This window comes from Carettochelys insculpta, chromosome 22 (assembly GCF_033958435.1).
Source record: "Carettochelys insculpta isolate YL-2023 chromosome 22, ASM3395843v1, whole genome shotgun sequence".
In the NCBI taxonomy this organism is placed as follows: Eukaryota; Metazoa; Chordata; order Testudines; family Carettochelyidae; genus Carettochelys; species Carettochelys insculpta.
The window spans coordinates 3615837-3640163 of NC_134158.1; the positions used below are offsets into that span (position 1 = coordinate 3615837).

The window sequence follows — 24327 nt, forward strand, 5'->3', positions numbered from 1 at the left end:
GCGAGCTGGCTAGGCCCGGCTGAGTTGTGAATGAAAAGCCCCGGGCAGCGCGGAACAGCCCATGTCCTGTGTCCCTCTCCCCGTGGCCAGCCCGGCCCCTCTGCACACCCCGGCGGCAGACGGCCGTGGAGAGGCAGCTGGTGGCGTGGGAGTTCCTGGCTGAACAAGAGCCTCTCCTGCTGGCACGGCTGGGAGAGCTGGCCCAGGAGATCGGGCCGAGGGGGGAGGAAAATGCCACCCAGCTGGGGGAGAAGATTTCCCGGGCTGGCGCCCTCAACACACAGCTGGAGGGGACGTGTCAGCAGCCGGTGCTGGAGCTGCTGCAGGTGAGAGGGCGCTGGATGTGCCCAGGGCCCTATTAAGGAGGGGACTGAGGTGCCTGAAGCTCCAGGCCCAGAACAATTCAGACAGAATTTTTTGAGAGACATTTTGAAGCATATGCTCCAAAATCTCTGTGAGTCTCTAAGGGGCCATCAAGTCCTGGTGCCTTTGGCCTGGTGCACCTATGACACAGGCCTCACAATCTTCAAAAAGCTTTTCCCTGAGGCAGTGCTTGAGGACAGCATAAACAGCATCGCGTACAATCGAACGCAGACCTTTTTTACACTGACGACGTGGGACTGGCTCAGCCACTTCCATACCAAGCCTCTTCCTAAATTCCTCATAGCCGTCGTCCTTGGCATTATCTTCAGTGGTTCGTATCGGTGCTGAGCAAAACCAAGGTGGGCCCATTTCATCTTCGTTCTCTGACACAACGTCGTCCTGGGGCTCTGGGTCCTCAAGGAAGGCCCTGTCGAGCTCTGGAGAGGTTCCCAGAAAGAAAATAATGCAAGATCCTGGGGTCGTTTTAGGTTTTCACAAAATCCCATGACACTGCCCCCCCACCTCGCTCATTCGTTTCTTCCCTCTTTGGCTTCTTTTCCGTTCTCCTTGTCCGACTCCTGCAAGCTGCGGCCGCCTTCCTCCGTAGGGGAGGACAGAGAGAGGCCGTCTACCTTGTCGGGCCGCCTCGAGAGCGGCTGGGTTTCGGGGTCGGGTTCCGGTGTATCCGTCAACAAGGGTTGGGCCAAAGGGCTCCCCTCGGAGCTGTCGCGGATGCGGCGCTTTCTCCACGTGCGGCGGAGACCCGTCGGCACATGAACAACGTCCGAATTCCTGGCAGGGGTGCTGAAAGTGTCCCTCTTCCCGCTCAGCGTTTGCACAGTTCTGAAACACGCGCCCTTGGAGCCAGATGGCCTCTTTCTGGGGGTAGCGCTGCGCTCCGATTGGTAGAGGGTGGCGGGGCGAGTCCTTCGAGGGGTCGCATGACACCCTTTCCTTCCAGGCACGTGTCTCACTTGACCCCGATGTACTCCTGCCCCCCAAGGGCACGTCTGCCGGTGACACGGGGCGGGCCTAAAAAGGTTGGGGTGGAACTTCTGGTGACAGGAGGGAGGGTCGAAAGGGTTAAGGGGGTGGGACTTCTGGTGAAAGGGGTGGGCGGAGCTAAAAGGGCTGGGGCGTGGCTGAAGGGAAAAGGCGTTGTGGCGAAGGTTTGATTTTGGTAGGCCACACCCCCGGAAGTGACGCACCAGGGCACGACTGCCAAGGACAGGTGGGCAGAGCTGGGACGGAGCAGCTGGGGAAAGGGGCGTGGCTCAAGGGAAAGAGGGCGTGGTTAAAGTTTGATTGATGGCAGACCCCGGAAACTACTCAGGGCTTTGCAGCAGGGCACCTGGCTCACACCAGACTGGGGGGTGCCGGGGGCGGGGGGGGTGGAAGCATTGTGGGCGGGGGTCTGGATCAGGCAAGGCTGGAAGGCGGTGGAGGGGCTCTGGGTCAGATCACGCTGGGGCGGGGAATGTCTGGGTCACACCAGGTGCTGGGAGGGTCTGGTCAGCCCGGGCGGCTGCTTCGGTGGCTTCAGCTCCCTGCCGGCAGTGACCACCTGCGGCCGCCAGGGGGCGCGCTAAAGCCGCCCGCGCCCGCGGGCTCCCCCGAGCCGAGTTTCGAGCCCGGCGCCCTCCGCCGCTGCCGCGCTGGGGCCGCCCCTGCAGCTCCCGCGCGCCTGGGGGAGCGGGACGCGAAGGGGACGTGCCCCGCCCCGCCCCGCCCGGCTGCTGCTCCGGGAGTAACGGGGCTCCCCGGCCAGCCCCTCCCGGGGCGCTGAGCTCACGGGGCGTTGGCCGCTGTGCGGGGAGCTCGGCGCTGGGCTGTGCCGGGGCCGGGCCTCCTGGCGGGGGCGAGGAGCTGGGGCTGCTCCCGGGGGTGGGGGACACGTGGCGCCGCTTAGCCCCGCTGGGGGTGAACGCTGCTCTCGGAGGTCACCTGGGGCGACGTCCCCTGCAAGCAGGGCGCTGCGGGACCCAACTGGCCCGAGCCTGCCGCTGTCAGGGGAAAGGCGCCCCAGCCTGGCAGGGACCTGCTGCAGCTGGGGAACCCCCCGGCCCAGGGGAGCCCCCGCCAGCCCCAGACCCACTGAGGGCAGGGGAGGGATGCCGATCTCCCAACCCAGCCCCACGTGGCGCCTCCCCCTGCCTCAGCCTGGGGGCTGTGTTGGGGGGAGAGCTGGGGTGGGGTCCTCTCTGCTGTAGCCCGGAGCCAGCCGGCACCCGAAGCCCTTCAGACCTGGCTCCACCCCAGAGCCCGCACGCCCAGGCAGCACCCTCACCCCCAACCCTCTGCACCAGCCCTGAGCCCCCCTCCCACACGCCAAACCCCTTGACCTCACCCCCCCCACGCTTTGTCAGACTACTGATATGGAGGGGACGTGTCACATTTCCCATGAGGGGTGCACGGAACAAATTCATTCCACAGGTGCCTGGGAAAAGTTAACGGGAAAGCTGAGTCTGAGCCCGGGTTTTACAGAGGAAGCACCAACTCAGCTGGGCCAACATCCCAGCCTTGTTCCCAAGGGGTGACCAACAGCTGGGGGGAGCGGGGGCGGGGAGGGGGACAAGCAGAAGCAGAGCGCATGAGAGAGGGGACTTGCATTTCGCTCAGGGTTAATACCCCCTTGGGACTGCCCTGCAGTGCCCTGTAAGAAAAACAAGTCCTGGGGCACCTCAGAGACTAACATTCTGGAGCATAAGCTCTCGTGGGCAAAGCCCCGCTTCATCCCAGAGTGCGCCAGCCTTTCTAGGTGGCAATGCGCCCACTGCTCACCTTTTCCCTCTCACTCTACAGGCTCGTCTTCTATTGGCCCAGCCTGCTACTGCTGACTGAGGACTGTTTCTCACTGCCTCTCTCCTTCTCTAGAGTTGCCCACTGCTCACCTTGTAATGATCTGCAGCACGAAGGGTCTGTCCTGATCGCTTCCTGGAACGTCTGGTGACAGTCTCGCATACGTACAGCATCCATTCTCACTCACACAAGGAGCTTTCATTAGCACAGATACAATCAGTACTGAGACTGAACAGCAAGTTAATTTCAAAACCATCACACTGAATTCAATGTCAGATACAGGTGAACATTACACAGAACTGAAAGAGTTTTATACTACAGGGGTGCAGCTTGCTTGCTTTTAGGCCCTTTTAGGCCCCATGGAAAAACTGCCAACTGTCTTCAGTTGCGTCTCCTCTTTGTCTTAAACCTGCACAATCAAAAAGTTTCAATCTGTTCTTAATGGTTAACCAAACCAGGTCTGGCCAGGGGGGCTGGAACAATTTTTATCATGGGAGTGCTGATGAAGGGGACTTGCAGCCCTCTGCTTTCACCAGCCCTGGAGGCCTGCTGACCTAGAGCAGACCTGCCTCTTACAAACACTTGGATTCTTTTCTCTGCAAAAAAAAGAGCAGTCTATGAGCATTTTAAAGGCTAACAAAATAATTTATTAAGCGGTGAGCTTTTCTGGAATAGACCTACATCTTCAGACCATAAGACTCAATATTTAAGGCACAGACAACCAAAAGTAGTCATCAAGGTTGACAAATCGGAATCAAAGTGGGCACATCAGAAGAGCGGTAGGAAGGGGAGAAATCCAGAGTCACATCAAACAAAGTGGCTATGTCTACACTAGCCCAAAACTTCAAAGTGTCCATGCAAATCGCCATTTTGAAGATTACTAATGAGACTCTCTTTAGAATGCGGGGGGCGGGGTGGGGGGCAGCACTTGGAAATTGCAGCGGCTCGCGCTGCGCAGCTGGTCCAGATGTGGAAATCCCCTTATTTTAATTTGCTGATAGGAATAAGGGGATTTCGAAGTTGCCGGGGTTCTTTTGAAAAGGACCCCCATCTAGACCAGCGCTGCAATTCCAAAGTGCCCCAGCCACGCACTTGCTAATGAGGTGCTAAATATGCATTTAACTGCTTTTACAGATGATAAATAGCAAAACAAAAAGCAGTCAAGTAGCACTTTAAAGACTAGCAAAATGGTTTATTAGGTGATGAGCTTTCCTGGGACAGACCCACTTCTTCAGACCAGAGCCAGACCAGAACAGACTCAAGATTTAAGGCACAGAGAACCAAAACGGTAAGCAAGGAGGACAAATCGGAAAAAGGTAATCAAGGGGAGCAAATCAGAGAGCGGAGGGGTGGCGGGGGGGGAAGGCCAAGAATTAGATTGAGCCAAGTATGCAGACAAGCCCCTATAGTGACTCAGAAAGTTCCCATCATGATTGAAACCATGTGTTAATGTGCCGAATTTGAATAGAAAAGCCAGTTCAGATGTTTCTCTTTCCAAAGCGGAGCAAGAATTGCTTTTCTGCAACACACATCCCTTGAGGTCATCGACAGAATGCCCCGTTCCATGAAAAGGTTGACTAACTGGTTTGTGGATCTGGAGCGTTTTGATGTCTGTTTTGTGCCCATTGACCCTTTGTCTAAGGGAGTTAGAAGTCCACCCAATATACAAAGCACCTGGGCACTGTTGGCATATATGATGTTAGTAGAGGAGCATGAGAAAGTGCCCGTGATTCTGTGAGTAACCTGATTAGGTCCAGTGAGGGTATTTCCAGAGAAGAGATGTGGAGAAAGCGAGCAGCGGGCTTTGTTGCAGGGAAAGGTTCCAGGACTGCTATTCCTGGGCTTATAGACTGTGGCCGTTAGTGAGAAACCTCGTAAGGTTGGGAGATTGTCTGAAACAACAAACAGGCATGTCACCCAGGAGCTTCTGTCATTATTCCAAATGTTAAACACGTATTTCACCACTTCCTGAGTAACTTTTAAAGGAGCCATTTATATAGTAACTTGGAAGATCACAACAAATAAAAACACAACCTGTAAGCAAAACTGTAAATGATTCTTTGAATAAGTCTGCATATTAAAAGCCTTGTTTTTGGTTCAGAAAAACGAGACCTTCACACTCAAAATCTAATTTTTCACCAAATGCATTTCCCTTGAAAGGGAAGTACACCACTTCGGGAAGCACTGCAATACCAGGTCGATGCATGGAGTGGATGGAGCAAGCCCCTATTCCATCTCCCTCTTCCAAAAATCCATTTAATATACAGTTCTCAGATAGAGAACATATCAGATATTAAACTGATAAGAACAGATACTACACTTGATCTGAGCCCACAAAAGGCCGAGAGGCGATACCATTTTCAAACAATTTTACACAGCCCACCCATCTGGACACTTTTCGATGGCATGACGACTCACCCGAATGCAACACACGTGAGCATTGCAACAAGATCTTTACAGATCAGCAAGTACACCTACTTTCTTCATCCTGCAGCTCCTTTCTAGCTGCTCAAAGCAAAACCTCTCCCACCTGATCATTCAGCTTTAAAACGAGTTATTCCACCAGACCTGCGAGCTGCCTCTGTGGTGGCTGTTTCGCTCCCAAAGACATCACCTAATCTGCATGAAGCCTGTCCCCTCGCTGCAGCATGCTGACGCCATCGAGCTGTTAACCCTGGACGGACTGCAGAACCAAAACAAAAAGCAGTCAAGTAGCACTTTAAAGACTAGCAAAAGAATTTAGAAACCTTCTGTTAATGCCACGTGCCTGCCAGAAGGGCGGGTTCAACTTTGGTGGGGTTTTCCTGTCAAGGATACAACCAACCGGCTCGAGCCCCCACCCAGTGGCCTGGGACAATTTCACCCCCATGCGGGGTGCCTGGAAGGCGGTTCTCCCCCCTCGCAAGCACAGAGTCTGAGATAGAAATGGCTTCTTTAAGGACCATTACCTACCCCAAGGTTACAGTGACAGATGCAGTATATCTAAGCAAAGAAGAGACAAACCCCCTTTACCCAGCTACCATCCCCATATGCAGTAGAACCCAGTCTCTTGCTGGGGCTCTTGGCCCTTTACCCCATACACACAGTTACAGGGTGAACCTTCTGCAGCGCAGTCCCAAACCCAAAGCCCGCAGATACATTCATTACCAGGGCAGTACCAGCTGTCCACTTGTCTGCAGCCTCCCCTTGCTGCCACAGGCCACCCACCGTCGTCTGAGGGGCTTCCTACCAGCCTCCCCCTGTCATCCACCACCACAGTTCCTCACCCCACTGCTTAGGCTTCCCCAAAGACAGAACCCTCTGATTGGAGCTCGACATGGCCTCAGTTGCCACTTTGGCATTAGAGCTCCTGACATTTCTCACACAGGGTTTTATAAACATCCTCGTAGCCAGCTGTGATGGGGTTCTGGGGTCCCCCAAGCTCTGCACCCTGTCCGCAGGCAGGAGAGTCTCTCACTCAGCAGGAAAACAGCAGGTTTATTAGCCGACAGGACACAGCATCATACAGAGGAGTCAGTACAGCAGGCAGAGACAGCCAGTCCAATCCATGTTGGGGAGAGGAGGCCCCGAGGGGCCCCCAGAGCTGGGGCCTAGCCCCCTCCTTTGTCTCTCTCTCTCTCCCAGCCCAGACTAACTGCTTCCAACTCCCAGTTCCAATTCAAACCCCTCAGGCTCCACCTCCTCCTTTGTCTGCAGTACAAAGGTGTTACCTGGTCGTCAAGGTTACCCTCAGCAGGAGCCCCACACCCTCTGTGAGCCACTCACACACACACAGGTATCCCCCACTCCATCACATCTCTCCCCCCTTCCAGACCGAACTGAGCGGGGTCACTCAACTGGTGACCTGGGGAAGTTCGGGGCTCTCCCCTTGTGACAGGGCATTGGCTGTACCCTCTGTTCTCCCCTCGATGTGCACCACCTCCACATCATAGTCCTGCTGGGGGAGGCTCCAAGTCAGGAGCTTGGTCTTGGCCCTTTTCATGTGATGCAGCTGGGCAAGTTCCTTTAGTTCCCTTGGGTTGGTTGGTCTCGCTGCTTCGGCCCCGGTCCGTCAGCCACGTTCTCAAGTCGGGCGGGCAGAGCCCATACAGATGCTGCAGCACCAACAGATCAAACAGGTCTTTTGTGGTCTGGGTCCTGCCCCATCTGACCACCAGTCCATACAGCTGCTCCAGCCAATGTCTGGAATTCAGTTACAGTCCAGTAACGGAAGGTACAAATGCTTCCATCCTTGGCATTTAGCCAGACCACCACAATGGCTGTGTGCCTCAGTTTCCCCTTCCATGCCACACAATAGGTTTGGAATGTTCCTTCTCATGTCAGAGGTTGCAAGACTAGTTACAGGGAACAATGGTGACATTTCAGAGTTACAGACTCCTTTAGCATACAATTTATGCTTCTACATCAATGTCATCATGTCACATGGCTCTTTTCAAACATTCAGTGCATGGTACAATTCTACAGCTTTTGGTAGCAGCACCCCTTGGTTACAGCAGTCAGCGTGAGTAACAGAACAAACCCATTGCAACTGTACATTTACGTTGCTCTTTGGTAGACCACAACTTTTGTGTAACCTCCTTGAGAATCTGGTATTTTGGGGATAAATGGCTGAGGCCTTTCTTAGCACCATCAAGTTCTAATCTTCTCTCTTGCCCCCTGGGGTGGAAATTTGATCTCTCTGGCTGTGCCCTCTCTTCTAACAAGAGCTGGGCCATTGATGATCTCAGGGAGATGGCCCCCCCCACCAGTCTGGAAATTTGCAAACCAAACTGCTTTCTGAGAGTTGTTTTGTGAGTCCCAGACGCAGAATCCACATGAAGGAATCCCTGTTTATCCCTTACTGGCCCACCAGGCCCACAGCTCCTTCGTCCTTCCACCTCCAACTACTGCCTCCCCATGGAATCAGAAGTGGAGTCCAGTATAAGAATATAAGTGTTTCCACCATCTGGAGATGGGGAATTGCTGGCGCTCTCCTGCATCCTACAGAGACTGACTGTGCAGCTGTTTTATTTGGTTCTCGCAGGGCTGCTCACATTCCCTGATAGTTTTCACTTTACTTGCACCAACTTCCAATTCCTGAGAAACTTTTACACTGCCTGCTTTGGACCCTTCCAGAGCACAGCCAGTGGTTTCACACTCAGGCAGGTCCTGGCCATCAGGAGCTGAAACAAACTTCTCCCCAGGCAAAGGGTTGCTCTGGTGCTTACAGACAAGCACCTCTCCTGTTCACTCTCCTTCACCTCACTCCCATTTTCTGCAGTCCCCACAGACGGGTCAGGAAAAGTTTCAGGGAAATTCTCTTCCTCAAGAGCTCCCCCAAACAACAACTCACCCCTGTCTTGCTCCACAGGGGCACTGCTCCCTTGAGCCACAACCAGCTCCTGGGTTTCACCTACACCCAGGATCACTTCTGGCCCGTTAGGCAGATTCCCATGTAATCCCCCTCCAGGCAGACAGCCAGTACCACCGGACAGAAGGTTAGGATCCCTTTCCTCTCTTCTGCTACCAGTTCCTTTATCTTCATCAGTCAGCGTAACTCCATTGCCCGTCTGTTCTTGTGTCCTGGTGAGAGGATGACTCTGGTAGGACAGAGTCCTCTCACCCCTCCCAGTGACACCTCAGCATCAGGCAAAGAACAAGTACCAGAATCGTCTGGTCTCTGGGATTCCCTGATGATACTAACTGGATTAGACCAAGTTAAAGCATCATCCCCCCTGAGAGACACAGAGGTAGGCCCACTTCCCATCTGGGCTTCAGCTGCCCTCAGATCCAGCTCTGGGATCCTGGCTCCATCTCGAGCCCCCACAGGCTCAGGCAAAGGATTCACTTCCCCAGAAGCAGAAGCACTTTTCTTGCACCAAGGACCAGTGTCCTTAGCAGGGATACCACAGCCCATCCCAGAGCCATTCCCTCTGCTCCAGCCCCCATGGCTGGATTCAGAGACACACCTGGAATGCTCTTTTCTGGTGGATCCTTCTCCAGCCACCCTAGGCTGAGGAATCCTCCTCAGACAATGGGCTAGTTTCCTCATTGGCACCTTTTCCAAACGCAGGCTCTGCTCTCTCCCCAGGCTGCTGCTGCTGTTCAACACAGACAGACAATGAGAGACACTCTCTCCTTTGTCCCAGTCCCCCCGGCTGGTCTCCACACACACACAGAAGGTGAAGCAGCTTCTTTCACAGACAACTTGCCATACCCAGTGGATCAGCTGCTTTCCTGCACAAACACACAGGGACCTTCCTTGGCCCAGGCCTGGAAAACTCTTCGCAGGTCTGTCTTGGCCACTAGTAGATGATGGGTTGGAATCGCTCCTTCCCTCCTTGAGCTGTGGCAGGCCACTCGGTTCAGAACTCCATGCAGTCCAGGGTTCCCTGCCCCGATCCGGGCTCACCTCTGCAGGATTCTCCTTAACCCTCAGCTCTGCCACTGCACATCCACTCTGCCTTGTCCTGCTTCTTTAATCTCGATTCAGTTTCCAGGTGCTGCCACTTCACAGCGGAGTTGCTCAGCGTGGTTGCAGGCTCTCAGGCTGATGCCCTCTGCACCCCACGATTCCTGGAAGAATCCCTTCAGTGTGCCAGGCTTCTTGCGGGTCACAAGCTGCCCGGGGTTAGGCCGTAGGCCCCTCTGCACTCTGGGACCGACTCCAACAGACTCCCAGCGGAACCCCTTCTTCAGTGTGACACACGCTCTCAGGGACCATGAGCACACTGTCTTGGGAAGAACTCATTCAGCGTCAGCCTCCTCAGGGGTCACTTGTTCCTGGGGGTTGGGCTCTCGGCCCCTCCACCTTCTGGGACCGACTCCAACAGATTCCCAGGGGTAACCCCTCCTCGGGTGTGACACCCCCTCTCGAGGACCACGACCGCAGTTGCTTGGGTTCGGCCGCAGGCTCCTCCGCCTTGGGAAACTGCACCTCACTGCCCGTCAGCACACCTGGGTCTCGCAGGCCCCACTTCTTCCAGGGCCCCGGTCACTTACTGCTGGATGCTCCATCCTCGGGGTGCAGAACATCCCACTTCTGACACCAGTGTGATGGGGTTCTGGGGTCCCCCAAGCTCTGCACCCTGTCCGCAGGCAGGAGAGTCTCTCACTCAGCAGGAAAACAGCAGGTTTATTAGCCGACAGGACACAGCATCATACAGAGGAGTCAGTACAGCAGGCAGAGACAGCCAGTCCAATCCATGTTGGGGAGAGGAGGCCCCGAGGGGCCCCCAGAGCTGGGGCCTAGCCCCCTCCTTTGTCTCTCTCTCTCTCCCAGCCCAGACTAACTGCTTCCAACTCCCAGTTCCAATTCAAACCCCTCAGGCTCCACCTCCTCCTTTGTCTGCAGTACAAAGGTGTTACCTGGTCGTCAAGGTTACCCTCAGCAGGAGCCCCACACCCTCTGTGAGCCACTCACACACACACAGATATCCCCCACTTCATCACACCAGCTCTGCCTTTCAACAGCAGGGAAGAACTAGGCAAGCCAGACTTACACCGACAGGACCAAGGCACTCACCAAGCTGGCTTAACCACTGCACCTCCACTTTTTTCTTACAAGGCTTTAAACCAGGGAGCCCCGTGTAATCAATGTCTGATGCAGCCATGGCGACTGCCCTGTCCCCCACAACAACCCAGAGCCTTGGTGAGGTCTCACAGCTCCCACACTGAGTGTCAGCATAAATTGTGGTTTTACAACGAGGTGTTTACAAGGGAGCAGATCTCAGGGCTGACTCGCTCCCCACGAGGCTTTGCCTGGCAGGTGTCACACACGCGCCCTTTGCATTCCCATGCAGATGAGCTCTGGCAGACACACCCCTCCCAGCCTGCAGCAGCGTTGCGTTCCCGCCGCCGCACCCCGCACACGTGTGACTCTTCCCAGCGCTGCAGGACGCGGGTGTGTGTCAGGGACGGACAGGGGCTGGGAACTGAAAAGGGGGTTTCACACACGGCGGTCTCCGCACTGGGACACGTACAAAGCGGGGCCGCTGCGAGGGTCGGGGCACAAGACGCCCCCAAGCGGTGCCCGGTGACAGCGCCCCCGGCTGCGGGCGGGCGGAGAGAAGAGCCGCCCCTGACACGGGCAATCCAGGCTGGGGGCGGGAGGGAGGGAGGGGCCCGGAGGGGAACTGACCCCAGCCCAGGAAATCTGCCCGCCTGGGGACCACGTGGGGCACAGAACAAACTCCCGCGGGGAAACCACAGACACGGGCCGGGACGAGCTGCTGGGGCCGGACTGACGGGGCGAGGGGGCGGGGCCGGGCCGGGGCGAGGGGCGGGGCCAGCACAGACTCTCTCCCCTCTGGGGCTGTGGGGAGGCTGCGCACAGCGCTGGGGCGGGGCGGGGCGGGGCGGGGTGAAGGGCCGGGATGATTCAGAGCAACAGCGATGCGCGGCGGGAGACCAGTGCGGAGCCGGGCGAAGAGCTCGAGCTGGGCAGCTCAGCCAATGGGAGTGGGGGGGGCAGGGCTGACAGGCAGCTCGGCCAATGGGAGCGGGGGGCGGGAAGAGGCGGGACACACAGGACGAGCCCTTGGCAGGTTCGATGCAGGGACCCCTTCCCAGCTGCTGCTCGCCCCTGACGCAGCCCGCGGTGGCGGGGGTGGATGTCGCTGGAGCTACGAGCGGCCACTGATCCGTCTCCCGCAGGCGCAGAGCCAGGCCGGGGCAGCCGCCTGCTCCGGACAGTTTTACCCGCACAGCCTGTGAGTGGGACAAACCCCCCCCACATCTGCCCCCACCGCAGCCCGCCCCCGCCTCACCCTTACGTCACTTCCCCTCTCACCCCCTCCCTCTTGCGTCACTTCCTCTACGTCCTTCACCTTCTCCTTCCAGGACGTCACTTCCTAAGAGCCAGTTTCCTGCCGCCGCCCGGAGACCCCCCCCCGCAGGGAGCCGCCGCCAGGTGAGGCGGGGCCCGGCCGTGCCGGGAAGTGACTCCGCCCCCCCCGTTTGTCTCTCGGACGCTCCGTGCGGGGGCCCCCCCGCCCCAGCCCCTTCCCTGGTCCCGGCCGGGCCGCCCCGTTCTCCGGCAGTGGCGCCTTGTTCGCCTCGTGCTGCGGGCGGCTCGCGGCGCTGGGCCCCGCGGGGAGCAAAGAGGCGCCGCCCCAGCGCCCCGCACTCGCCCCCACCCGGCTCCGGGGCGCCCGGGGAGGGGAGGGGAGGGGGGCGGGGGCGGCCGGGGGGGCTGTGACTCGGGGCCGGTTTTCGCTCCTGGTTCCACTCCCTCCTCCAGGCGGAGTCTCCGGGCGGCGCCCGCGGGCTCTGCACCCCGCAGGGACCAGTGGGTGCTGGGGGCTCTGTGCTCGGTTCTCCCCCAGCTCCCTTGTTTTCGCCCCAGGGCCTCTGCACCCCCCTGGTTTTCTTCTCCCTTGTCCCCCTCAGTGATTTGGGGCCCTGACTCCATTGCACCCCCCCCCCCCCGCAGGGGATCCGAGAGCTCTGGGTGGGCTTGTGTCCCCCACCCCCGGTTCCCCAGTGGGGCCGGGCGCTCGTCGCACGGTGCCTGTGCTCCCCCGCGGTGCAGTTCAGTGATCCTCATTGTCCCTTCAGCTGCTCCCTTCCTCCGGGCTTGTCCCCGTGGGGTGTCACTAACCACGTGACGTTTCCGTGGGACACACTCCAGTGCGCAGCAGTGCTGGGGCTCAGGCCGCGTCCCGAGAGAAACGAGGACGGATTTAGGATCTGACTTGTGTGAGGTGGTTCTGTGAGACTCGAGCGTTTCCCCAAATGTGCGTGTGCAGCACGTGTGCCCCAGGGAACGAGTGTGGGGAGCCGGGGGATGCAGAGCAGCTTCCAGCCCCGTCTGAAGTGTTTCCATTGCGCTTTTCCCCTACCAGGTGCAGAGCCCCCATGTCTGGCTCCAGAGCAGCCCTGGCCCTGCAGAGACAGAGCGAGGACATGGCGGTGGCGGAGAAGGTGACCTTGGAGGATGTGTCTGTGTGTTTCTCCCAGGAGGAATGGGGGCTGCTGGCCCCAGGGCAGAGAGCCCTCTACAGTGATGTGATGCAGGAGAATTACCAGACCGTGCGCTGGCTGGGTGAGGAGTCCTGTCCCTGGGGGTGTCACAGGCTGTGTGGGCTTCACAGCAGCTGGGTTGGCTTTGGTTCAGGGTCACTCCCTGTTCCCAGTGTCAGGAGTGTGAGCCCCAGGAATCACTGGGTCCCCTGTGAGAGACTGTCCCCTCCACAGCCCCTCCCAGGGGAAGCAGGTTCAGGAACATGGCAGTGATGCTGCTCTTCCCACAGCCCAGGTCTCCATGTGCTTCCCACCATCTGCCTTGTCTGGAGGTGTGAGTGGAGGGGCGCTGGCAGGAGCGGCGGGTACCAGAGCTGTAGGGCTGGTTCCGGCTGCTCTGAGTCCCTGCAGGTTACCCCTGGGGCCAGTTTGCTGCACCCCTGCTGGCTCTTACCATTTAGGGCGAGTTCTTGAATAATGAAACACAAACTCCCAGACAGTGGCACCAGCTCTCCCATGCACTGTAGATTGCTTTCTTAGGAGTCACTGGTGGGAACCAGACACAGGACAAACCAGTTATGAGTAACATGTGCCTGAGTTGGGATTCAGTGTCACTCCCCGTAGGTCTCATAACACACCTCATCCAGCGTCCTCGGCCTTCATCGATATTGGGGGATTTTGAAGATGGTTGGGAGGTGCCCAGTTCTGTCATGTGACACCGAGTGGGGCTAAACCTAGGCAGTGAGTAGTCACGTTGTGAAGGCAAAAGCTCAGCTCGAATCTCAGCAGGAGTTTGCAGGAGAGGCAGAGACGGGGGCTGTAACTAATCCCTCCAGCCACACTTCTGCCAGTCGCCTTCCTGCACCGAGGGAAACAGCACCGAGTGCAGCTGGAACGTGAGTCAGCAGCAAGCCCGTGCTGCAGGAGGAAAGTGTCAAATCACGCAGAGAAGCTGCTGCTGGCAGAGTAGAACTGAGATAGCAGAGGGGGAGCCCAGCTGCAACAACAGCCACATCCCCCAGAGAGCAGCAAAGCCAAACACCGCCATGGCCGGCTGCAGGAGCAGCAGCTCTTGTGGGTCGCTGGTAGGGCCCACCCAGCAACAGGCAGGCAGGGGCCGCAGAGCAGGAGCCTGGGCGGGATCTGAAGCAGCCAGCCCAGGACTCACCTCGCTGCTCAGACAACTTCCTCTGCCTCCTGCTGATTCAAGTAGCGCATCAGAGCCAAAGAGCCAGAGGAACCAGGCCCCAGCCAGGAGCTTTGAGGACAGAGCCCTTGGAGAGAGAGGCTCTGGCAGAGCTCTGGCTCCACAAGTTCTAGTGACCTGCCATGTGGCAGCTGCAGTCTGAGCCCTGCCTGGGGCCTCGGTTTCGGCCCTACCAGCCCTCACAGAGCTCACGTTTTGAGTCGAGCAAAAACACAGAGCAGTCCTGTGTCACCTTATAGACTAACGGATTTTCTGGGGCATCAGCTTTTGTGGGCAAAGGCCCAATTCACCACATGCACCACATGGAAATTCCAGAGGTCAGTAAAAATATACAGGCACAAGAAAAGGAGGGAGACCCACTCAAGAAGAAGGCTGGAGTCAGTGAGAGCAATTCAGTCATGGAGGATGTGGCGATGTGAACAGCCAGAGTAGAGAAACTCCTTTTCAACTTGGCCAGCTGGTCCTGGTCTTTGTTCAGTCTTAAATGGATGGTGTCACATTTGCAAGTGAACTGCAGCTCTGCAGTTGCTCTTTGAGGTCTGCTTTTGACATTTTTGTGTTGCAGGATGGCTACTTTTAAATCTGCTCCTGAGCGTCCCGGGAGGTTTTGTATATTACCATTCCTGATATCTTATTTGCATCCATTTATTCTTTTACGTAGAGACTGTCCAGTTTAGATGTGCAGGCGAATAAGCCCCGCTGGTTCAAATAAAATTAAAATATAAGTGGAGTTACACGTCTCCTAGAACTGGAAGGGACCTCGAGAGGTTATCTAAGTCCAGTCCCCTGCCCTCTTGGCAGGAGCAAGCACTGTCTGTAGCATCTATTTAACCCAATTGCTAAATAGCCTCGTCAAGGATTGAACTCACAACCCCGGTTTAGCAGGTGTGGTGGTGTCATTGGTGGGTAGAGTTGGCACTGAGGTTTGTCGAAAGGTTTGGTTTGTGATTTACAGTGTTGTGGTCTATACTTGCTGGTGAGAATTTGTTTAAGGTTGGCAGGCTGGCCGCAGGCAAGAACAGGCCCTGCCTCCCAAGGTCTTTGAGAGTGAGGGATCATTGTCCAGGATGGGTTGTAGGTCATGGATGTTGCACTGGAGTGGCTTTAGTTGGGGGCTGCAGCTCATGGACACTGGTGTTCTGTTGTTTTCTTTGCTGGGCCTGTCTTGTAGCAGGTGGCTTCTGGGTACACATCTGGCTCGGTCCGTCTGTTTCTTCACTTCCTAAGGGGGGTATTGTAGTTTCAGGAGAGCTTGGTAAAGGTCTTGAAGGTGTTTGTCTCTGTGTAAGGTATTGGAGCAAACGTGGTTGTACCTTTAGTGCTTGGCTGTAAACAGTGGATCGTGTGGTGTGCCCTGGATGGAAGCTGGAGGCATGGAGGTAGCATAGCGGTCCTGGGGTTTCTGGTGTAGGGTTGTGTTAATCTGACCATCACTTATGTTCACAGTAGTGTCCAGGAAGTGGATCTCTTGTGTGGACGGTTCCAGGCTGAGGTTCTGGATGGTTTGGAAACTGTCAAAATCACAGTGAACTCTTCAAGAGCCTCTTTCTTATGGGTCCAGACGATGATGATGTCATGAATGTGGCTCAAGTAGAGGAGGGGCGCCAGGGGTCGAGAGCTGAGGACGTTGTTCCAGGTCAGCCATAAACATGTTGGCACAGTGTGGGGCCAGGCGGGTGCCCATTGCAGTGCCACTGATTTGAAGGTATAAATTGTCCTCAAATCTGAAGTACTTGTGGGTGAGGACAAAGTCACAAAGCTCCACCACCACTTGTGCTGTGGCATCATCAGGGATACTGTTCCAAACGGCTTGAAGTCCATCTTCACGTGGGTTTTTTTGTATTAGGGATCGTGACATCCATGGAGGCCAGCATGGTGGTTTCAGGAAGATCACCAGTGCATAGCAGTTTCCTGAGGAAGTCGGTGGTGTTTCAGAGAGAGCTCGGAGTGCTGGTAACATAAGGTCTGAGTCGAGAGTCCCCACAGCTGGACAAGGCTGCAATGAGAGCGCCAATGCCTGAGCTGATGGTGCCTCCAGAATGTCTAGATTTATGGATCTTGGGGCTCTAGGGGTGTGTCTGTGCAGATCTGTTCCTGCGCTTTTGTCAGGAGTGTCTTGAGCAGACGGTGCAGTTTCTGTGTGTGCTGCTCAGGGGGATCAGAGGACAGTAGCCTGGAGAAGGTGGTATTGGAGAGCTGCCTGGGAGTCTCCTTTTCATGGTCTGACCTATTCATGATGACAACAGCAGCTCCTTTGTCAGCCTCTTGGATGACAGCGCCAGAGCTGTTTCTGAGGCTGTGGGTGACATTGCATTCCACACAGCTGAGGTCATGGGATAAGCAATGTCGCTTTGCCACAATTTCTGCCTGCGCACAGAAGCGGAAGCGCTCTATGTATACGTCCAGTCTGTCGTTTTGATTGCCAGGAAGGATTCCATGCAGAATTCTTCTTCTTGTACTCGAGGTGTGATGGTGCCTGTAGGGCTGTTTAGAGTCTTGTTGAAAGTATTCCTGGCAAAACTGGGGCAGGGTTCCAGATCCCCACAGAACTGTGTCATGTTGTGGGGCTGGTGGGGCACAAAGAGCATCCCTGAGATAGCACAGACTCCTCTGCCGGGCTGAGTGTGTGGTTGGATAGATTGACAATGTTGCTGGGTGAGTTAAAGGCACCACTACTGTGGCCCCATGCGGTAAGTAGGAGGTTAGAGAGTTTACAGTCCTGCAGAGAAGAGCAGTGTGGGTTGTAACTCTCCTGTCTCCTTTCAGTAAAGTCCAGCCACATGGGCGTTTGTGTGGAAGGTTGTTTTTTAGGAGAGTCTCGAGAGTTGAGAGCTCCTTGTGATGTTTCCCTGTTTGCTGCACAGGAAGCTGAACAGGTGGTTCCTCAGGTCTGTAGGAGTGTGTGACCAATCTCTCGACACAGTCCTTGCAGTGTGTCGGTTGCAGTGAGTGTTTCACCTTCAGTCCGTTCGGTGGGACGTCCATCCATTTGCACTTGGCGAGGAAGATGGTGTCTGTATCTGTGCAGGTTTTCTCATGGGTTTGATGGATTCCCGCTCCACGTGGCTAAATTCGGGGCCTGCCTGGTGCCAGGCATTGGGCATAGCTGTGTTAGTTTTATCCACAAAAACAAACCCAAATCGAGTGTCTTGTTTGAGTTGAGTGGCCCTGTCCTGCCCTGGGATGTGGGGGATGGAGCAGGTCAGGAAGGGAGGCTGAGTTGTACCCTTGTGAGTGCAGCAGGATTTCCCAAAGCTGATGTGATCTCCTGGGTGGAGCGAGGGGAGGCACTGTGGGTCCCAGATCTCCAGGGCGCTGAGAAAGGGGAGATCATCAGCGCCCCACACACAGGTGAGCAGTGAGCTAAAGTGACTCAGAAACCGATTTCCGTGTTCTCCGAGATGTCACTTGGGCTTTTTCATCCAGACTGTCTGACCCTTCAGCCTGTCATCAGCTCCAGCCAGAGGGTGGGGGCAGGGCTGGGGTCCCTCCTCTGGGGAAGGGTTGTGAGGAAGGAGGAGCAGCTCAGTTCACGTTATTTCAATCTTTCCATCAGCTGTTGGCTGCGTTCCCCCTTTTCTGTTCCCTTTCTGAGTTTTTCTTTCAGCTCAGTGCACAGAGAGTGACACTGTCTGGTTCTCTCTGTGTCCCAGCAGGTGAAGTGATGCTGCTCAAGAATGATGAGGAGAATCTTCAGCTGGAAGAACCAGAGCAAGTGGCCTCCTGTGGGATGTTCCTGGGAAGCTCTGAAGGTCGTGTTTCTCAGAGTCCTGAGCACAGAGAGACCTGTGAGAGTCAGCGTAGCCCAGAAAAGCAGCAGGGAAACCATGCAGGGGAGGGGCAGGATAACTCCAGCCATGGAAGCAGAGGTGTGAGAAACACTAAAGAGAGCGAACAACAGAAAAGCTGTGGGAAAAGCTTCAGTCTTAACAGTCATTGTACCATCCACACAGGAGAGAAGCCCAATATCTGCCCTGACTGTGGGAGAAGCTTCCAGCTGCTCTCAGGTCTTATTAATCATCAGAGAACCCACACTGGAGAGAAACCCTTCCACTGCTCTGACTGTGGGAAAAGCTTCTCATGGTCCTCGAGTCTTAAAAGTCATTGCATCACCCACACAGGAGAGAGACCTTATAACTGCTCTGACTGTGGGAAAAGGTTCAGACACAGGTCACACCTTGTTAATCATAGGAGAATTCACACAGGAGAGAAACCCTTCAACTGCTCTGAGTGTGGGAAAAGCTTTTGTCGGAGGCCAAGCCTTGTTGCTCATCAGAGAATCCACACAGGAGAGAGACCCTTCAGCTGCTCTGACTGTGGGAAAAGCTTTTGTTGGCGCTCAGCTCTTATTGCTCATCAGAGGACCCACACAGGAGAGAAACCCTTCCACTGCTCTGAGTGTGGGAAAAGCTTTCGTCAGCACTCAGCTCTTATTGATCATCAGAGAACCCACACAGGAGAGAGACCCTTCCACTGCTCTGACTGTGGGAAAAGCTTTCGGCGACACTCAAACCTTCTCACCCATCAGATGATTCACAGACGAGAGAAACCCTATCACTGCACTGCCTGTGGGAAAAGCTTCTGCAGGAGTGCAAACCTGGTCACACATCAGAGTATCCACAGAGAGGAGAAACCCTTCAACTGCTCTGAGTGCGGGAGATGCTTTAGTGACATTTCTGGCCTTGATCAACATCTGAGAATCCACACCCAGGGAAAACCCTTTCTCTGCTCTGATTGCGGGAAAAGCTTCAGTCAACGCTCATATCTTGTTAAGCATCAGAAAACCCACGCCGGAGACAAATCCTTCCGCTGCTCTGACTGTGGTAAAAGCTTCTCATGGTCCTCAAGCCTTAAAAGTCATTGCAGAATCCACACAGGAGAGAGACCTTATAACTGCCCTGACTGTGGCAAAAGGTTCAGACATAGGTGAAACCTTGTTAATCATAGGAGAAGCCACACAGGAGAGAAACCCTTCATCTGCTCTGAGTGTGGGGAAAGCTTTGGTGAGAGGTCAACCCTTGTTGCTCATCATAGAATCCACACAGGAGAGAAACTGTTCAACTGCTCTGTTTGTGGGAAAAACTTTTGTCGGCGCTCAGATCTTATTTATCATCAGAGAACCCACATTGGAGAGAAACTCTTCCACTGCTCTGACTGTGGGAAAAGCTTCTCATGCTCCTCAAGTCTTAAAAGTCATTGCAGAATCCACACAGGAGAGAGACCTTATAGCTGCTGTGACTGTGGGGAAAAAGTTCACACAGAGGTCAAACCTTGTTACACATAGGAGAACCCACACAGGACAGAAACCCTTCACCGGCTCCAACTGTGGGAAAACCTTTTGTCAGCACTAAAATCTTACAGATCAGAGAACCCACAGCAGAGAGGAACCTTTCAGCTGTTCTGTGTGTGGGACAAGTTTCGGAAACACTCGCCTCTTGTTAATCATCAGAGAGCTCACAGAAGAGAGAAACCGAATGATTGCACTCACGTGGGTAACTTTCAGTGGCTGGTTGGACATTATTGATCATCAGAGAATGCACACAGGAGAGAAATCTGGTAACTCTCTCTTTGTCACTATTTTTGAAGCTGGGCCACTGCGCAAAAAAAGTCAGTGAGAACCACATTAACTAACATTCTGGCTACGTCTACACTAGCCCCACACGTCGAAATGGCCACGCAAATGGCCATTTCGAAGTTTACTAATGAAGCACTGACATGCATATTCAGAGCTTCATTAGCATTCGAGCGGCCGCAGCACTTTGAAATTGACATGCCTCGCTGCCGTGCGGCTTGTCCCGACGGGGCTCCTTTTTGAAAGGACCCCTCCTACTTCAGAGTCCCCTTTGAAGTAGGTGGGGTCCTTTGAAAAAGGAGCCCCGTCGGGACAAGCCGGGCGGCGGCGAAGCGCGTCAATTTCAAAGTGCCGCGGCCGCTCGAATGCTAATGAAGCACTGAATATGCATTTCACCGCTTCATTAGTTTGGGGCTAGTGTAGACATGGCCACTGCTTTTCATTCCTCAAGGGTGTGATGTTATGGAGCCATTCAAGGAACTAAAATAAAGTCTACTCCTTCCTACGTTAACCCATGCTCCTTTATAAAAGAACTAGACACACTGGTATTTGTTCAGAACCTCAACTTGATTAATTTTTGGTGTCTTTTTTTTTTTATTAAATAAATTGAAAATGCTTCACTTGAGTTGTTGCTCCAGGTGTGTCTGGAGAGGAGAGGGTCAGTGCATGGGGACTCTGGAGAGAGACCATGGTCCTAGCCCACTGTCACCGCAGCATCTTTGGGCCCAAATGAGATCCATCTCTACTTGGCTGCTGCAGCTCCAGCAGGTACACCCAGGGGACCGGTGTATGTCCCCCACCTGGGGCAGTGCTAGGGTCATCGGTCCGCTGCACTGCCCAGCCAGAGAGGAATGCAGCAAATGTGCACTTTCTCCTCACTCCCTGATGGAGGGGAATAGCCAACTATGTCCCTGTATGAACTTAGGGGGGAGGCAGCTGCAGCTGTCCCCAAGGGCACGTGGAGGTGGGATGCTCATGGCTAGGACAGGCCTGGGTAGGGGTGAGGGTGCATCCCCAGCCAACCCCTTTCTTGTGTGGTGGTTGTCTGTTTTCTGTGTGGTCATAGAATCAAAGAACAGTAGAGCTGGAAGAGACCTAAAAAGACAACAAGTCCAGCCCCCTGCCCAAGGCAGGACCAAACCCATCAGATCAGCCCAGCCAGGGCTCTGTTGAGCCGAGACTCAAACACCTCCAGGGGTGGCGACTCCACTACTTCCCTGCGTAGACGATTCCAATGCTTCAGCACCCTCCAAGTGAAAAAATTTTTCCTGATGTTCAACCTGGACCTTCCCAACCACGACTTAAGACCATTGATCCGTGTTCTGCAATCGGTGACCACGGGGAACAGCCTCTCTCCAGCCTCTTTTCAGCCTCCCTTCAGTAAGTTAAAGGCTGTTATCAAGTCCCCACTTCATCTTCTCTTCTGCGGACTAAACAGACCCAACTCCCTCAACCTTTCTTTACAGGTCATACGCTCCAGCCCCCGAATTATTTTGGTCACCCTTTGCTGGACTCTCTCCAGTGTGTCCACATCCTTCCTATATTTTGGGGCCCAGAACAGGACACAGTACTGCAGATGTGGCCTCACCAAAGCCAAATAAAGAGGAATAATCACTTCTCTGGATCCACTGGCAACGCTCCTCTTGATGCCATTCGCCTTCTTGGCTACAGCAGCACAGTGCTGACTCACGTCCAGCTTCTCATCCACGACAACTCCCCGGTCCTTTTCTGCAGAGCTACTACTTAGCCAGTCTGACCCCAGCCTGTCACAATGCTTGGGATTCTTCCGGCCCAAGTGCAGGACTCTGCACTTGTCCTTATTGAACCTCATCAGATTTCTTGTGGCCCAGTCTTCCAGTTTATCTAAGTCACTGTGGACCCTGTCCCTACCCTCCAGCCTATCTACCTCTCCCCCTAACTTAGTGTCATCCACAAATTTGCTGAGGGTGCAGTCCAACCCCTCATCCAGGTCATTGATAAATATGTTGAACAGAACAGACCCAGAACCGAACCTTGGGGAACTCCACTTGAAACCGACCGCCATCCTGACGTCAAGCCGTTGATCACTACCTGCTGGACCCGACCTTCTAGCCAGCTTTCTATCCATCTTACCATCCATTTATCCAATCCACACTCCTCAACTTGCTGAGAAGAATATTGAGGAAGCCCATATCAAAAGCTTTGCTAAAGTCAAGATAAATCACATCCATTGATTTTCCCCTATCCACAGAGCCAGTTTTCTCATCGTAGAAACTAATCAGATTGGTCAGGTATGACTTGCCCTTCATGAATCCATGCTGATGATTCCTGATCACTCTCCCCTCCTCCAAGTGCCTCAAAATGACTTCCTTGAGGAGCCTGTTGAAGTACAAGACTTCTCTGTGTTTCGGTGGCTCACATTCAGCTTTATTGAATTCAATAAGGCAACAGATGAGCCAAACTGGACACTAGTAAAACCAAGTCCAGCAAGGCTGCTTGATGCAGCTCACGCTTGAATTTTATACCCTTACACAAACAAAGCCCAGTGTCAGAGGCAATTTAAATCACTTCTCAAAGAGAAACCGTTGTCAGCAAAGAGAAACAGGTACCGGGGAGCTGGACTCTTGACTCCAAACAGTCCGTTAACGCATTCCATAGAGCCCCCCGCCATTCCCAAACAGGTCAAGGAAAGTACAGGCTCTTCTGTGCATGCAGAAGTAAGGGATGTGAAATGGCTTCTATACAAGATGGTTTCCACAACTCCTCACTTTTAGCGTCAAAAAGGCTATCTCAGAAACCATTTCATAGATATATGTTAATTAAAGTATTTACATACACCTCTTGTTCTTTCCTTTGCTCATCATGCCTTAAAATCATTAGCTCCACTTCCCTGCTGGTAAGAGCCTGTTTGGCTCCTTTTAGAGCACAGAAAATACAGCATTTGATCAGCAAGAAACAGAAATAAACACAAAGGGTTATTGCTAATACTAATGCTATTCCTTGCAAAATTAAGTTCCCACATGTCCAATCCAACCTCCCAACCAACCCCAGAGGGTCCAACTTTCCTCCTGCTTCAGGCTCATCACAGCCTTTTCAATTTCTGAGGCATCTTCCTCTACTTTATTGCCGGTGTCTGTAATATACACACAGCATTCCTTTCCCACCACGGCACAAACCCCGCCCTTACTCCCTAGGATGTAATCTTGGGCCATTCGGTTTTGGAGGAACATTTGCCTAACTTCTCCTAATTCCTTATCAATGGCTGGGAGGGCTTTGGTTGTAGCATTGGCTACTTTCTTGAAAGCTTCCTCCAGATTTCCTTCAGCGCAAAGGCGACACCCAAACCTGGGGTCGTGACTCCCCAATACGTTTCCCTTGTTCTCTCTCGGTACTTTCAGACCCGTCCACCGGGAAGATGGTCTGCTACCCAAATGGCTGGGAAGGCTGCCCCAGTATAGCAGGTTCCACTCCAGTTTATAGACAGAGTTTATATGCTCTTCAGCCACATATGAAATAATGGCTGACCTTAGCTGTTAAGGCTTCATCGCATTGGGGTTTCATCATCCACTGCATGTAGTACCCAAAGATGCCTTTATTTTTTTCCCAGGTGTTAATTTTATACCAAACCCCATTTTGGACAATGCTTATCTCACACTTGCTTTTCCCCACTCTGAGATTTAGAGAAGTAATCTAAATCTCTAAGTAATCTAAGCCTCTTTATTTGGCACTGGTGAGGCCACATCTGGAATATTGTGTCCAGTTTTGTGTCCCCCAGTATAAAAAGGATGTGGATTTGCTGGAGCAGGTTCAGCGAAGGGCAACAAAAAGGATTGAGGGGCTGAAGCAGAAGACCTATGAGGAGAGGCTGAGGGATTTGGGCTTGTTCAGTTTACAGAAGGGAAGACTTAGAAGTGATTTAAAAGCAGCCTTCAGCTTCCTGAAGGGGAGCTCTAAAGAGGAGGGTGAGAAACTGTTCTCAGTGGTGTCGGATGGCAGAACAAGGAGCAATGGTCTGAAGGTGAAGAGGGAGAGGTGTAGGTTAGATATTAGGAAAAACTACTTCACCAGGCGGGTGGTGAAGCATTGGAATGTGTTGCCTAGAGAGGTGGTGGATTCTCCATCACTTGAGGTTTTTAAGTCCTGGCTGGCCAAGGTCCTGGCTGGGATGACTTAGTGGGGGTTGATCCTGCTTGAAAGAGGGGGCTGGACCAGATGACCTCCTGAGGTCCCTTCCAGCCCTGTGATTCTGTGGGCTCCTGTGCCGCTGCATGTCCAGCAGTATTCTCCAACTGAGGTTATGGCTAGGTGGACATGCCCTAGGCCGTTAAACTCTTTATCATACCGTGTGCCATTCTGACCCAATTCATCAAACCATGTGCCATTCATCTGACTGTTATTTAGTAGGGCTGGAATCATTGGGACCCCTCCTTCTGAATGTACAGGACTATGAGCACATGTTCAACAA

General features: G+C 54.2%; 1 protein-coding gene and 1 non-coding gene across 2 annotated transcripts in view; one reads left to right on the top strand and one right to left on the bottom strand.

The window, feature by feature from the left end:
• Positions 1–20012, top strand: part of LOC142024784 (uncharacterized) — a 50816-nt gene extending 30804 nt beyond the window's left edge. The window contains 3 exon segments of the mRNA XM_075017004.1: positions 17552–17662; positions 17968–19553; positions 19555–20012. Coding sequence (XP_074873105.1) covers positions 17552–17662; positions 17968–19553; positions 19555–19662 — 1805 coding nt within the window. The 3' untranslated portion in view covers positions 19663–20012.
• Positions 5322–5515, bottom strand: LOC142025397 (U2 spliceosomal RNA). Its single transcript, XR_012648668.1, has one exon. It is a non-coding gene; the product is annotated as a U2 spliceosomal RNA (small nuclear RNA).
• Positions 20013–24327: the final 4315 nt, after the last annotated feature.